This window comes from Lichenostomus cassidix, chromosome 2 (assembly GCF_008360975.1).
Source record: "Lichenostomus cassidix isolate B80296 chromosome 2, HeHo_3.0, whole genome shotgun sequence".
Taxonomy (NCBI): Eukaryota; Metazoa; Chordata; class Aves; order Passeriformes; family Meliphagidae; genus Lichenostomus; species Lichenostomus cassidix.
The window spans coordinates 135,625,406-135,639,445 of NC_139482.1; the positions used below are offsets into that span (position 1 = coordinate 135,625,406).

The window sequence follows — 14,040 nt, forward strand, 5'->3', positions numbered from 1 at the left end:
TTTTCGATAAGAGGAGGTAAAAAAGAACTGCTCTTTACACCACTCTCATAATAGAAACTGGAATACAAGTACATTACAATTTACAATAGCAATTCATCTTAGATTAGCTTTTAATTATTATTCTTATAATGGGTATGTTTTGCATAAAAAGGAAAATAGAATTGTTAGAGTTTCTGCACAAACATAAAATGGAATAACCTGTTCAGCATGTCCAGTCATGGTGAAATTGATGAAAATGCAAATAATTCTTAGTTTCCATCAAAAGCGAGGAAATTAGATTAGAAATATATAATTCAGAGAATATTGTATTACCTAGTGTGAGTGGTTAACTCAAATATTAATGTGCACAGATCGTATCTACTGTTCTGCAGTGACCTGTATTAATATATTTATCAACTCATGTTTAAACAAGAAGCTGAAAACTTTAAACTGTCTGTGACAGCACATTTATAGTTCTGGTTTAGGTTGCATTTTTTCATTATTTTGTTTAAATGCAGAACACTTGATTCAAACTGATGCTCACAGGTAAAATGTGGATTCTTTCCCAATAGTTTAATACTGGGAAACAGCTTTTCACTGCTACAAGTATTCATTTGAAACTTCATAGTACTATTCCATTTCAGCTCAAGTTTCTCATCAGAATGAAATTTAATGATAACCCATGAACTACAGACAGTAGCTCATCAACACCGGATGTGATTTAAAATTCATTTTCCTTTTTTTTTTGCTCTTTTCTGTGCTCACTGGACTATGTAATTACTTTTAAAAGATTTTGAAGAAAATACACTAAATCACTTGCATGATTGAGCACAAAGAAGTAAAATACTACAAGTTTTAGAAGCGGCACCAAATTCCTATAGAAGGGGTTTTTTGGGGTTTTTTTCTTTGGGTTTTTTTTTGGGGGGGGTGATAAAGATCTTAGTTAAAACAATCACCACCAATATATTACTTTTTAAAAGTACTAGCCTTATGAAAGATGTATTCATATGGCTACATCAGTGGACAAGGGAAGCACTACAGATGAAATTTTTCTGGACTTCTCTAAAGCCTTTGACACAGTTCCCCACAACATCCTTCTCTCTAAATTGGACAAAAAAGGATTCAGTGAGTGGACTGTTAGATGGATAAGAAAGTGATTGGACAGTCACATCCGGAGGGTAGTGGTCAGCATCTCACAATCCCAGTGGACATCAACACACGGTGCCCCTCAGGGGTCAGTGTTTGGACCAGTGTTATTTAATACCTTCCTTAATGACTCACGGGAAAGGATTGAGAGCACCCTCAATGAATTAGTAGATGACACCTAGCTGAGTGGTGTGGGCGACACATCTAAAGGATGGCATCCACCCAGAGGGACCTGGACAACCTTGAGAAGTATCCCACGGGAACCTCCTGAGGTTTAGTAAGACCAAGTACAAGCTGCTGCACTACATCTTGTAGTGGTGTTGGGCTGGGATATGAAGCTGATCTACTTGAAGGTGTCCCTATACACGGCAGGGGGGCTGAAACTAGAAGATCTTGAATGTCACTTCCAACTCAAACCATTCAATGATTTTATGATTTCACAAGAAACAAAACCTTTCTTTATATAAGCCCCAAAGCAGCATCAAAAATGCAACGGTTGCCCAAGAGATGAAGATGTTTTAGAGGTGCTGCCATGCTGTTCAAGATAACGAATAAATGAAAAAAAATATTACAAGCAATATTCAATATATTATATTAATTAATTAGATAGGATATGTATAATAAGGTAATAAATAAATAAAAGTAATTTTTATTTGTATCTACGTGTCTATAAAGTTCGTGGTCTACTTTGCAATATTCAGAGGCACCAGGTGGCGCTACAATACAGGATTCTATGCTCCCAATCGTGGTATGTTTGGATTTGTTCTAATTTTTATTCTACAGCTAGTGTAGAAGCATTAGTACACTGGGCAACAGTGTTTGCATCCAATCAGAAAAAAAAATAAATTTCCTTGTATAGTGCTTGATCACATCTGTTCCATAACTGCTTTTTCTATAGTGTAAGTTATGGGTTTGGATATTCCCAAAATTAACATAACTAAGTCTTTTTTTTTTTTTTTTTTGGCTTAAACCCCTAAGAACATACATTTGTTATTCTCTAACAGGTGAAATACCAATCTGAGAGAAAAATGCATAAGTATCAACCTGCATCCATTTGTAAAGAGCTCTAGGTAATTTTTTACCAAGTAAGTTTATAATAAAATACAATAATTATCAAGATAATAAGAAGAAATTATTATCATTTTTATTTATTAAATTCTTTATAGGAATAGAAGCTACTTCTAACTCTCATGAGTTAGTCTACAGTCAATTGTTTCCTTAGACTTCATTTTCCAAAGAACATGAAGATACTCTGACAAACTTCTCCATCCCCAGCAATTCATGCCAAAGAATTGAGAAGCTAAGGGAATGTCAGTTATTTCTCTTCAGTATCTTTTAGCATCATATTTTAAGTGAATGAAAACATACCTCATTAAGTCTTCACTATATCTGTGGTTTGGTAGCCCAGTAATACCTTACTGACACTATTAGTAACAGGGTTTTGAGTTTGCAAGACTGCTGGGCAGAGTCTTGACAGGCTTCCTTTGTCTGAAAGTGGCTCGAGCTGCCCCCAGTTTTGTGTTTGTTTTGGTTTTGTTTTGGTTCTGTTTTGGTTCTAAACTGGGTTTAGCTGTAAAATCCAAATTTCCTGTGATCAGGTGTTATGGCCAGTTTTTATGCCTTTCTTTTTCTTTGTATGGTACAACCACAGGTTTATATCCATAGCACTAAAAAAACCAACCCAATATATGCAGAATGAGTTATTTCTCACTAATGTGATGTGGCACAAGGAAATACAGGCCTGGTGCTGGAACAACAGCAAAGCCCTTGAGAAACAGAGAAAACAGGATGCTGTGAAGGAGACTACAGTGTGACTATGATAAGAGATGCAACACAATCTTAGCACTGGAGACCCTTTCACTGTGAACTACTCACTCTTAAAGACATATAGGCTGGTTTCAGGAGTAAAAAGAACAAGTATTTAACATATGTGAAATGCACCTTATAGTATAGATTGAAATATAATGTCTATAATGTGGAGCTGTGGTGTGAGTGGTGTAAAAATGTGTTAGAAACATTACAAACAACCCCAGGCGAAATACAAATGACAGAGACTAAAAAGAAAAAAAAGGAAGAATCATACTCGTGCCAGTGAAGTACTCCAGATTGTGACACTAACATCCCTCACTGACACCAGAGACCTCAGGACCATGAGAAGCAGTATGAACCGGGAAAATACATGGTGTCTGATAAGGCTTAAATTACATTTTCACTGATGCAGTGATGGAGCCAACTGTGCTAATGGCGACAGCTATATTGTGGTAGTAGAGCACTTCTCTCAGAATTTCATCCCACAATTCAATCAACACTGAAGGTTTTATAAGCATTACATTCACAGAAGGAGATTATTTGCAAGGCTGCTCAACATCTGTAGATCAAGTTTCATATGGCATTTCATAAAACAGAACCCAAAAGCTAGCAGAGGGCTACCATGACTGCATTGTGTCTATTCACCTTCCTAAATTCAGACTGCCCTTTGGTTCAACTTAGGCCTCAATTTAAGGGAAAATAGCTGAATTCTACAAAACATGTCGGAAAAGTATGAGAAGTAATAAATCTTACATATATGACTGACTGGTCTAAGCAGTTCTAAACTGTTTCTTCAATTCAGTAGTACCCTGTGTTACAACAGCTTATGGTGAAAGTGCTATAAGCAATTTTGTTTCTAGCAATATAGCTGCAGAAGTATTTCAAACCCCACAGTTCCTTTTCAAGAAGCAATTTATTTCCCAGATTACATATGAAGTCAGTATTCACTAAGTTCTAAAGATACTTTGTCTCCATTGTAACACACTGCTAAGGCAGATCTGTCAAATACAAACACTCAGATAAAAGGTAAACCTGCTAGAAGTATGTATTAATAACAATTAAAGCAGGTGATGCTACTCATTTACATGCCATGCCTGATATCCAGGTGGCACTAAACTGGTATTTTGATGTTATTTGAACACATAAGAACTTGCTCTGCTTCTGCCTGAAGAATTCAACATTGAACAATAAAGTCCGTGCAAAAATCTGTTGCCTCTTTGTCTACAAAGCGCTTATTTGATAGCTGAAACATCATTCAAATGTGAGGTGGTGATATTTATGCTTTTGTTAGTAGAGGTTCCAGGAGGTCAGGTTTAGATATGCCTTTCAGTCAAGCCTAGAATTATCTTCTGTTTGCCTGAACTTTCAGTGCAATCAATGAGCTAGGAAAACAGATAATCAAGAGTAGGGGAAAAAGCCAGGAACAAAACAACAGTGCTGAGGAAGTTCATTACTTGACATCAGTATTGTGAAAAGCAAGTGTCAGTCAGTGATTTTTGTCAGATAAAAGAGGAGGTAGTGCCATTTGTTGAAAAGCACTCAAAACAGGATTCCAAATATGAAGACTTGAATTCTACTGTAAGGCTACAGCTTGATTTTTTTTTTTTATGAGACAGAGAAATAAATTTAAACTTAACATTTAAGTCAACTCAGTGACAGTATTAATATTAGTTTAAATATGAAGCATTTAAAAGAGTTAAAACAAAACCAACAAAAAAACCCAAAAAAACCCCACACCAGTATTTTGGAACAACTTAGAATTATATTTTACATTTCTGCTAATGGATAGAAGGAAAAGTCACTATTATCCTGTTCACACAGGAAGTTAATTATAGCATAATATAAATTAATTTACAATATTGTTGTGGTTTAAATGAGCCATAACATTATAGAATATATGATAATGCAATATTTCTTTCCAGTATCTACAGAAAACAACTTGTCTAGAACCAATCATTTTCACTATTGTTTCCACCCAATTAGCAGCTAAGCTCAGCTTCATCTGTATGAATGATACTTCTACCCTGTTATGTATTAACTAAGCAATCACACTTAGAAAAACCAGAAATTGCACATTTAGTTATACATAAAATCAAATTCAGTGTGTGAGTATGAGAATAAATTGCTGTCTAGGTAAGGAGACTATATCACATACGTTTTAAATATACTGGGCACTAGTCCTACAACTGTTTACAGATTTTTTTTTTCAGAATATACAAGGTTGTAAATTCTGCCAGAAGCTACACTTATTTTACAAAGGACTTGTCAATCGACATTTTGCTTGGTATCTCAACAGTTCCATGCTAGCTGTGAGATATGTTTTTATTCACAACTACAGCACAAATGAGAAAGAGTGCATTAACTTCTTCAATGAAAGCTCATTAATATGTGAGAGAAACTGTGACACTAAAATTGTAGAAAATGCATAATGTATTATTTATTCCTTATATAGTGGAATAAAGAGTTGTCCTCTAGCATAATATTGTATTGTAACCAAAGGAAGTTAGCCTAAGGACTGTCCCTGCATATCCTATCTTGGCACATAGCAGCACTCAGTCCCTAGAGAAAACTGAGACAATCTTATTATCACTTGCATATGACTGTGATCTAGGACAATCTGAAAACCCAAATATTGCTAAAACCAAGCTGGAGTAGTACTGCACAAAGACCACCTAAAGGATAAACCAAAGAAATTTTTGTCCATGAAACTTAGAAAATTCTTTAGCTTTTAAAAACTAATTTCATTTTATAAATTGGTTCAAATTTCATTCAACCCTTTTCTGCATTTCCAGCAAACTGCAGTTTTTATTCTCTGGCTACTAGACAGACACCTCATACAATAGTGGAGCTGCTAGGTACTCTTCTGTCCATTTCTCTTCATATGCCTGGAGCTTTCAGCCTTGACATCAAACACATGTCACAGGATAGATTAGGCTCTCTCTTTGTTCACAAGATTCCTAGCAAATTACAAGGAGCAATTTTGCATCTCTAAACCATTCACTCATGAAAACGTCTCACTGACACCACTGTTTTGTGTGAATTAGAAAATCAGCAGCTCAAAACCATTTTCAATTTCACAGCTCTTTTTCCAAGAGAAACATATGCAAGCACCATTTGCCACAACAGAGCCTTGTATAAAATGTGGCAAACAGCCTCCTGGTATGCATCAGTCAGCACTGAAAACAGGTCAAGGAAGGTGCTTCTTCCACTCTGCTCAGCCCCAGTGAGTCACATGTGAGTGCTGGGTCCTGTCCTGGTCTCACCAGTGCAAGAGAGACAAGGACAATACTATATATTGAGTCCAATGCTAGGCCACAAAGATGATTAAGGGACTATAGCAACTGGAATACAAGGAGTAGCTGTAAGAGCTGGGGTTATCCAGCCTGCAAAAAAAAAAAAAAACAAAAACCAACAACAACCCCAAACCCTTGGGGCAGCACAAGCAACAGAGACAGACTTTTCTACAGTAGTGCCCAGTGACCGGACAAGAGGAAATAGGTATACATTGAAACACAGGAAATTCTCTTTAAAACTAAAAAACAGTGTTCATGTTCACTGTAAGGTCAACCAGCTTGGAACAGGATGTCCAGAAACACTGTTGAGTCTCCATCCCTTCAAATATTCAAAACCACCTGGATGCAGCCCTGATAAACCTGTTCTAGCTGACCCTGCTTTGAGAGGGGGGTTTGGACTAGAAGTTCTCCTAACAGGTCTGTGACTCTGTAATTAATTTGTGCTTTCAAACATATCCACAGAATTTCTCTCAGGAAAAAAATCCTGCTTTTTAGAGTATATCGACACTAGCAGTTTGGGACACAGTATACACACAGTATACACTTTTAAGGAGAAAAAGACTATTTGATAAATTGTAGGGAACACAGATATTGGTGGGAGATACTGAAAGTTGATAAGGTGAAATCAAGCTGAACTTGCTCACCAATTTTTCATGTAGTGCACTGCTGATAGGGACACAGGGTTGGTGTAATCCAACGGGTAGAAATAGGGAAACACAGCAACATGGCAGCAAACAACTCTTGCACAAGCAGTTTCTGAGCCTCTAATCAAATGTTCCTAGACTTTGAGGCAGTATAAAAATATTTAAATATCCAAGTTAATAGAAAAATAGTATAACCTACCTGATAGCCAAATGTGTTGTTTTGTGAACCATGCCTTGGGACCCCTGGATTTTCACATGCTGTGCGAGTAGGTTCTAAAAAAACAATTACAATATATTAAAGACAAAACAAATTACAGGATTTTAATTAAATACATGAATGTATAGCAAAATTAAGGTTGTTCAACAACATGCAATAAGCCAATCACAGAGACAAAAAAACAGTGATTTGATTCTTAGAGAGTATAGAATAATACCAGGATAAGTTGAAATAATTGAGGAATCCTAGATTGACTTAACAAGAAGAAGAATAATAAGCATTTCAAGAAATTTCAGTACATGGTCATAATTATACCTATACATCGAGGAGAAGAACCACTCCATGTTCCATCTGCTTGGCAAATCCTAGTGCTGGAGCCAACCAAAATATAAGGAGGATTGCAACTGAAAGAGACTTCTGACTGATAGATGAAGCTTTTGCCTTCTCTCTTTCCTTGAGCAGGTACTCCAGGGTCACCACAAAACTTTGCTGTGAAAAAAGACAAAATAGAAATAGAATATGTCATTTCTTAAAAAATAAAAATAACACTTAGCTGAACTAAGTCAAGAAATTACTACAAATTTTATATTTATTTTATTAAACACAGATCTAATATGAAAACATTTTACAGGAATTCAGAGAGACTAGATATACAATATTTAGTCTGCCAGATTGCAGTAGTTCTCATAGTTGTTCAAAATTACTATATAGTGTGCTTGGTCAGCACCTGACACTTAATAAAACAAGCTGACAACTCACTTTATTAAGGTCCAAATATCCACAATTCACCTGTGCCCCAAACTACATCAATCTGAAAATCTCTAGAGAGCAATCAAAGAGTCTGTCAAACTTTCATGTCAATCTCCCCTCCTCTCCTGCTTTCTACCACCTACCCAGTACTCAACATTTCTATATGATTAAAGGATTTGTCAGACAGACTTTAGGAATCATAAAGTCCTGCTTCTTCATCTTTCATTGAGGGGTGAGATTTGCTCTGTGTGGAAGTACAACAGTTGAAAGTTAGAACAGCTAACAACAAAGAAACATTGAAAAAAACACAATAAAGAAACTTCCGTAACAATCTGAAAGGCAAATTCTAATGAACTGTTAGTAGAAAGGATAAAGTTCACTAACAATATTCTGTTCTTAAATTGATATTTTTATTTTATTCCTATCACCTAAGATTCCTCATGTCTATAGCATGTCATAACTGAGTAAATGCACTGCTGGCAAATTTACTGGCCTCCTGCAGTATAAAGTACTGAATATTGTCAGAAGCTAGATTTTGAATAATTGACCCAGGAAATTAAATCAGCTCTGGTAAACCCTGTGTCATCAGACTATATTATTCCTTGACACGCCATGAATTCCAATATTGTGTAGTCTAATTTCATATCAGACAGAAAATGTTGTAATAATAATAAAAAACCCTAACCTGTACATGTTCAAGAACATGTTTCTAAATAGACATGCAGTACAGGCAGTGGAATTCTGTGCTCCATCTTTCTCATCTACAAACAACATTTAAATTACATCTCTCAAACAACAACCTTCAAAATAAATTTGTAATGTTTCTATCTTTGGCACCCATGTTTTAAGCTTTCCAAAGGACCTGCTCACATGAAATGCTTCTGCTCTCTGCTTCTTACTACAGACACTGACTGTATGGGAAGTCCATGCACATCCACACTGATGAAGGAAAAGGGCTTAATCTGTAACATACCAGAAATGTATACAATTTAATCAGTTTTGGTGGCATGGGACAGTTTGCAGAATTATGGGCCAAATTCTGAAAAGATCAATGGATGTGGGATAGTGCCACATAGTGTATGCATAGTGTACTTTGTTGTGTGAATCACAGATCATGGTTGTTATGCTCTCACTAGAAAATTCTGTGTCTTAATTTGAGAATACATTAAATACTTACACATTTTTAACACAGGGGCTTGAAATTGGCTCCTATCAGTTCTTTGCACCAACAAAGTAACTACACCTCTGAAGGAAAAAACAATTCTCACACTCAAGAATGAGGTTTTGGTAAATTTATTCATTTTTTCTAAAACTAAGTAAACTCCTCCACTTAGTTGTCAGTCACATTGTCCTAGTCATTGAATATCTACTCAGTATCTGCCTCATGTATCAGTTAAGTGTGGAAACCAAGCATCATGGTAAAACACAGCAGTTTTCCTCTGATGTTAGAAGAGGTGACTGAAGAACAAACTAAAGTTTCAGTGAACTGGAAGGTCTAGAAGTGTTTCCACTCCCAATGGAAATATTTTCCTAAGGACTCTGAGAGCCTTTAACAGGGCGGGACCAAGGATTTCTGGCACTGAGACTGAAGCTAGTTTCATTCTTAGAAGAAAATTAACTGATTAACAGCAGATTTCCTGTCCATGTCTGATGGCAGCAGTGAACACACCTGTCAGAGATGTGCCCAGCTAGAGGAGATGCTCAGCCTGGGGACTGAGCTTCTTGAGGAGGCATTCAGGCTGAGGAGCATCAGACAAGGAGCTTGGCTTGTGGCATCATATTCTACCATCCCTGCGATGGATATAACACAAGAAACAAAGGATCCCCAACCCTCTCACCACCAGGCGGGGGGGGGGTCTGAGAGATGAGGGGAAATGGAAATAGGTTATTACTTGGGGCAACAGGCAAATCCCTTCCCAGCCTGCCTCATCTTCACAGTGTCCTTACACAACAGGTGTGAGGCCATGGAACTGGATGGACTGACAATTTAAGATGCAGATGGTCATTCTGGCATTGGAGGGCACAATAACCTTCCCCCCACATCGTGACCATCTCTGTCAAATAAAAAAGAAGGGTAGTTTTCATAGGTGAATTCCTTCTGAGAAGAACCGAGGACCCAATATACCAACCAGACCTTACCCACAGGGAAGCCTGCTGCCTCCCTGGGTAAGTGACATTACCAGAAAACTCTCTAGTCTGGTACAACCCTCTGATTATTATCTGCTGTTCTTTAGGTCCACAGCAATGAGGTAGCAAAGAGAAGTCCAAGGGCTATCAAAAGAGATTTCAGGGCCTTAGCGCAATTGTTTGAAGGATCAGGAGGACATCTAGTGTTTTCTTTGATCCTTTCAGTATCAGGGAAAAATACTGAAAGGAACAAGCAGACCCAACTGATCAATAGATGGCTCTGAGGATGGTGTCATCAGAAGAACTTTGGGTTTTTTGATCATAGTAGGGTCTGTACAACACCAGATCTACTGCTATGCAGTGGCAGTCAGAAGACTGTCTCTTCTCAGAAGAGAAAAATTATTTTTTTGCAGGAGTTAGAAGGGCTAACCAGTAGAGTTTTAAACTACACCAGAAGAAGGAAAGAGACAAAACCAGGTTCATCTGTGATAAGCAATGGGATGGCATGCCACAGTTTGAATACTAGTGAGATCCTTCAGTTTTCTCCATGAGGAACTAGAAGCCTTTACTCCCCACCCTGGTCTTCCCCTCCCCCTTCCCTCTGTGTCAGGCTTTGGTTGAAAATTACAGGCACAAAAGGCAGAGATCACAGGCTGCGATACGAAAAATTTACTGGAAGCAGCAATGAGATAAGAAAAGGAACAGTAACGGCAACAATATTAATAACCAAAGTGAACAAAAGAGAGGGTGATTTACATGCAAAATGTTTACTGCAGAGCCCAACCCAATCTGACCATGGTCATGTTTTTCTGACTGGAAGGAATGCCTTTCTCCTCAGAAACAGGAGTCCTTTCCTCCACCCCTGGCAATGATGTGAGGTGTTACAGAGTAACATCTGGGACTTCGCCTTGCCCCCTCATGGCTTCTGAAAAAATCAACCCTGTTCTGGCCAAAACCAGGACATTACGGCATGTTAAGAGCCTTTGGTAAGGATTAAGGGACACACAAACAAAGCAGAGATCATTATGGGAGTCTACTATAGGACATAGAGTCAGAATGTCAATACTGGCAAATTATTGTTCAGTGAACTAAGGGAGACCTCTAAATCGACTGCTGTTGTCTTTCTGGGGGACTTCAGCTTGCCAGATGTTAACTGTGAATACCACACAGCTGGTACAAACAGGTCCAGAAGATTCCTAAAACACCTGGACTCAAAGGTATACTAAGTTTGCTGATGACACTAAATTGGGAGAACTTGTTGACTCACTTGAAGACATCCGTGCCCTGCAGAAAGGCCAACACAAATCAGAAGAATGGGTAATCACCAGCCATATGAATTTTAACAAGAGCAAGTGCTGATTCTACACCTGGGATGGGACAACCTTGGATATACCTCCAGAGCAGGAAAATGCTGCTGGACAGACATACTGCAGAAAGGGACCTGGGGGTCCTGGTCAGTGGCAAGTTGAACATGAGCCAGCAGTGCCCTGGCAGCCAAGTGTGTCCTGTGGGGCATCAGGCACAGCATCACCAGCTGGGCAAGGGAGGCAATTGTCCTGCTCTGCTCTGCACGGGGGTGGCCTCACTTTGAGTCTTGTGTGCAGCTTTGGGCACCACCATATAAGAAGGATATAAAGTTATTAGAGAGCATCCAAAGGAGGGCAACAAAGACAGTGAAGGGCCTTGAGAAGAAGCTGCATGCTCGGTCTGGAGAAGAGACTGTGGCAAGACGTCATTGTGGTCTACAGCTTCTTCATGACGTGAAGCAAAGTTACAGGCACTGATCTCTTCTCTGGGACAACCAGTGACAGGACTGTGGCAGGACACCCCCCCTCCCCCTTCTCTCTCTCCCTGATCGGTCCCAGGAAATGGATGGCTCAGATTAGGTTGATAGTCCAATCAAGGGCTACCTGGTGCTGGCGACTGAAAGTCTGAAAAGACACTCCCCTGTGGAGTGTAGAGAGAATGTGAGAAATTTTCAGTGACTACAAATACACACTTTTATCCTATAAAAAGCTCACGAAATCTCAGAAAGGTAGAAGCTTTCTACATGGACACTGGAGCCTAAAGTAAAGCTTTCTCCCCTGAGCTTGGACGCAGGCTCTGTGGTTACTTCCCAAGGGACTGAGTGAGGACGCTGATGTATCCCCAGCTCCAAAAATTGGGTTTGGTAAGATCATCGAGTTTCCTAAATTGTATTATTCCGGCTAACTTATAGGTACCTTTCTTAACTTGCATTTCTGCTAGCTCAAGCAAGCATCTCTTAACTTGCATTATAGTTCACTCAAGCATTTCTTGCATTTTTAACTATTTTTATAGTTCAAGCAAGGTTTTACCACATAATTGCATTTTTAGCTACCATAGTGTTGCAATTATGTATTCATTGTGTGTTTATGTGTGTCAATCTGTTCTATGTTTATATGTTTTTTCATGTTCTGTGTCAAATAAATGGTATTTTTAGACAAATCGGCCAGATATCAAAGAATCTTGTGAACGGGACTAAGTCTTGGGGAACTAGCTATCTTAAAGTCTGTCAAACTGCAGTAACACATAAAACTCCTCTCCCATGCAAGACAAGGACCCAAGGGAATGATATCAAGGTGTGTCAGGGAGGTTTAGGTTGTGTATCAAGAAAAGGTTTTCCACCCAGTGGGTGGTTGGGCACTGGAACAGCTCCCCAGGGAAGTGGTCACAGCATCAGCTTGACAGAGTTTGGGAAAAGTTTGTACAATACTCTCAGGTACATGGTGTGACTCTTTGGGTTGCTCTTTGCTGGGCCAGCAGTTGGACTTTGATGATCTTTATGGGTGTCTTCCAATTCATTATATTCTATGACAATTCTATGATTTGAAGTTATATCTGCAGTTAGGAATTTTCTGGCATAAGTCTAAATTTTTGCCATCTATTGCCAAGCTTATAAAACCAGCAGTCCTGTACTGAAATTACTGCATAAGTAATTAAGCACACAAATTCACTGGGTCATAGATGGCAAATACTCAACCAAGGACATGATCATATTCCATTCTGAGTAATTATTCTATGACATAACTATACCTTGCATATCTTCACCTACAGGCTCTATGGAACCAAGCTGGGAACTAAATTTCTGATGTCAGGAACTGTTTAAAGATTGCTTATTGAGAATGACTTTCACCAGCTCCCTCTCATTTCTGCCAGATGGCAACTAGTTTCAGCTCTTAGACAAGCACTGGCTGCCAATTATTTTCTCTTGCAAGCCAATGAGCAACCATTGCACATCAACAACATTCAGTTAATGTAATCTCTGCATGAAATAGACTTTAATTCCCAGGCAGCTGCATTCTGTGCTAGATACACCATGTAAAAACTTTAAAGATAGAGCCCACTTTTTTAGAGTATACTGCAGTATTGAGTATTCCAACCTTAAAAATCACTACTAGCTTGTGTTATCCAAAAATGAATGAAGACCACTATATTTCAATCAAGAACAAACCATGAAAATAATTTTCATGGTCTCTGAAGTGGACTCTAGAAGAGATCTACATAGATAACAAATATTGGTCTTGGCTTTTTTCTTCCAGAGACAATGCCTTTCATCATGTTCCACCTCTGGCACAGAGAGTTTCCACAGCAGTCAGAAACTATTGTTGATGATGAGAGAATATAATTTGGGGAAAAAAAGAAAACAAAAAGATGATCTATATGATATGCTTTCCCCGTAGTGGAATACAGCTGAAATAAAGAACATTTTTGACATGGAGAGATGAAAAATGGAAAAATAGTAAAAGAACAGAGAGGTGCATTTTGCAACATTTATCAAGCTATCTGGCAAGCACAGCTACTTGGCAAGTTCAACTTGAATTTCAGAAACTGTAAAACCAGTTTATTAATAATATACTCTTCCATTTACACTCCTTTCTCAAGACCATTAAAGAGGGTTATAATTATTCTACAAATAACTACAGAACCTCCTTCTTCAGTACAATAAACTGAATATCTCTCAGAAGAATCACAATAACTTAAAAAACAATAAATTGAACAGAGTGGAATTTGATATTGCAATGAAATTTCTAGCAATACAAAAACCATTAATATC

At 38.1% G+C, this 14,040-nt stretch overlaps 1 protein-coding gene across 1 annotated transcript in view; it reads right to left on the reverse strand.

Annotated features, from left to right (window-relative positions):
- Positions 1-14,040, reverse strand: part of CSMD3 (CUB and Sushi multiple domains 3) — a 596,977-nt gene that overhangs the window by 19,333 nt on the left and 563,604 nt on the right. Inside the window, exons 62-63 of the mRNA XM_085053430.1 lie at positions 7,404-7,577; positions 7,071-7,144 (exon numbers count right to left, since the gene is read on the reverse strand). Of these exons, the coding sequence (XP_084909556.1) occupies positions 7,071-7,144; positions 7,404-7,577 (248 nt within the window). The remainder of the gene's footprint in view (positions 1-7,070; positions 7,145-7,403; positions 7,578-14,040) is intronic.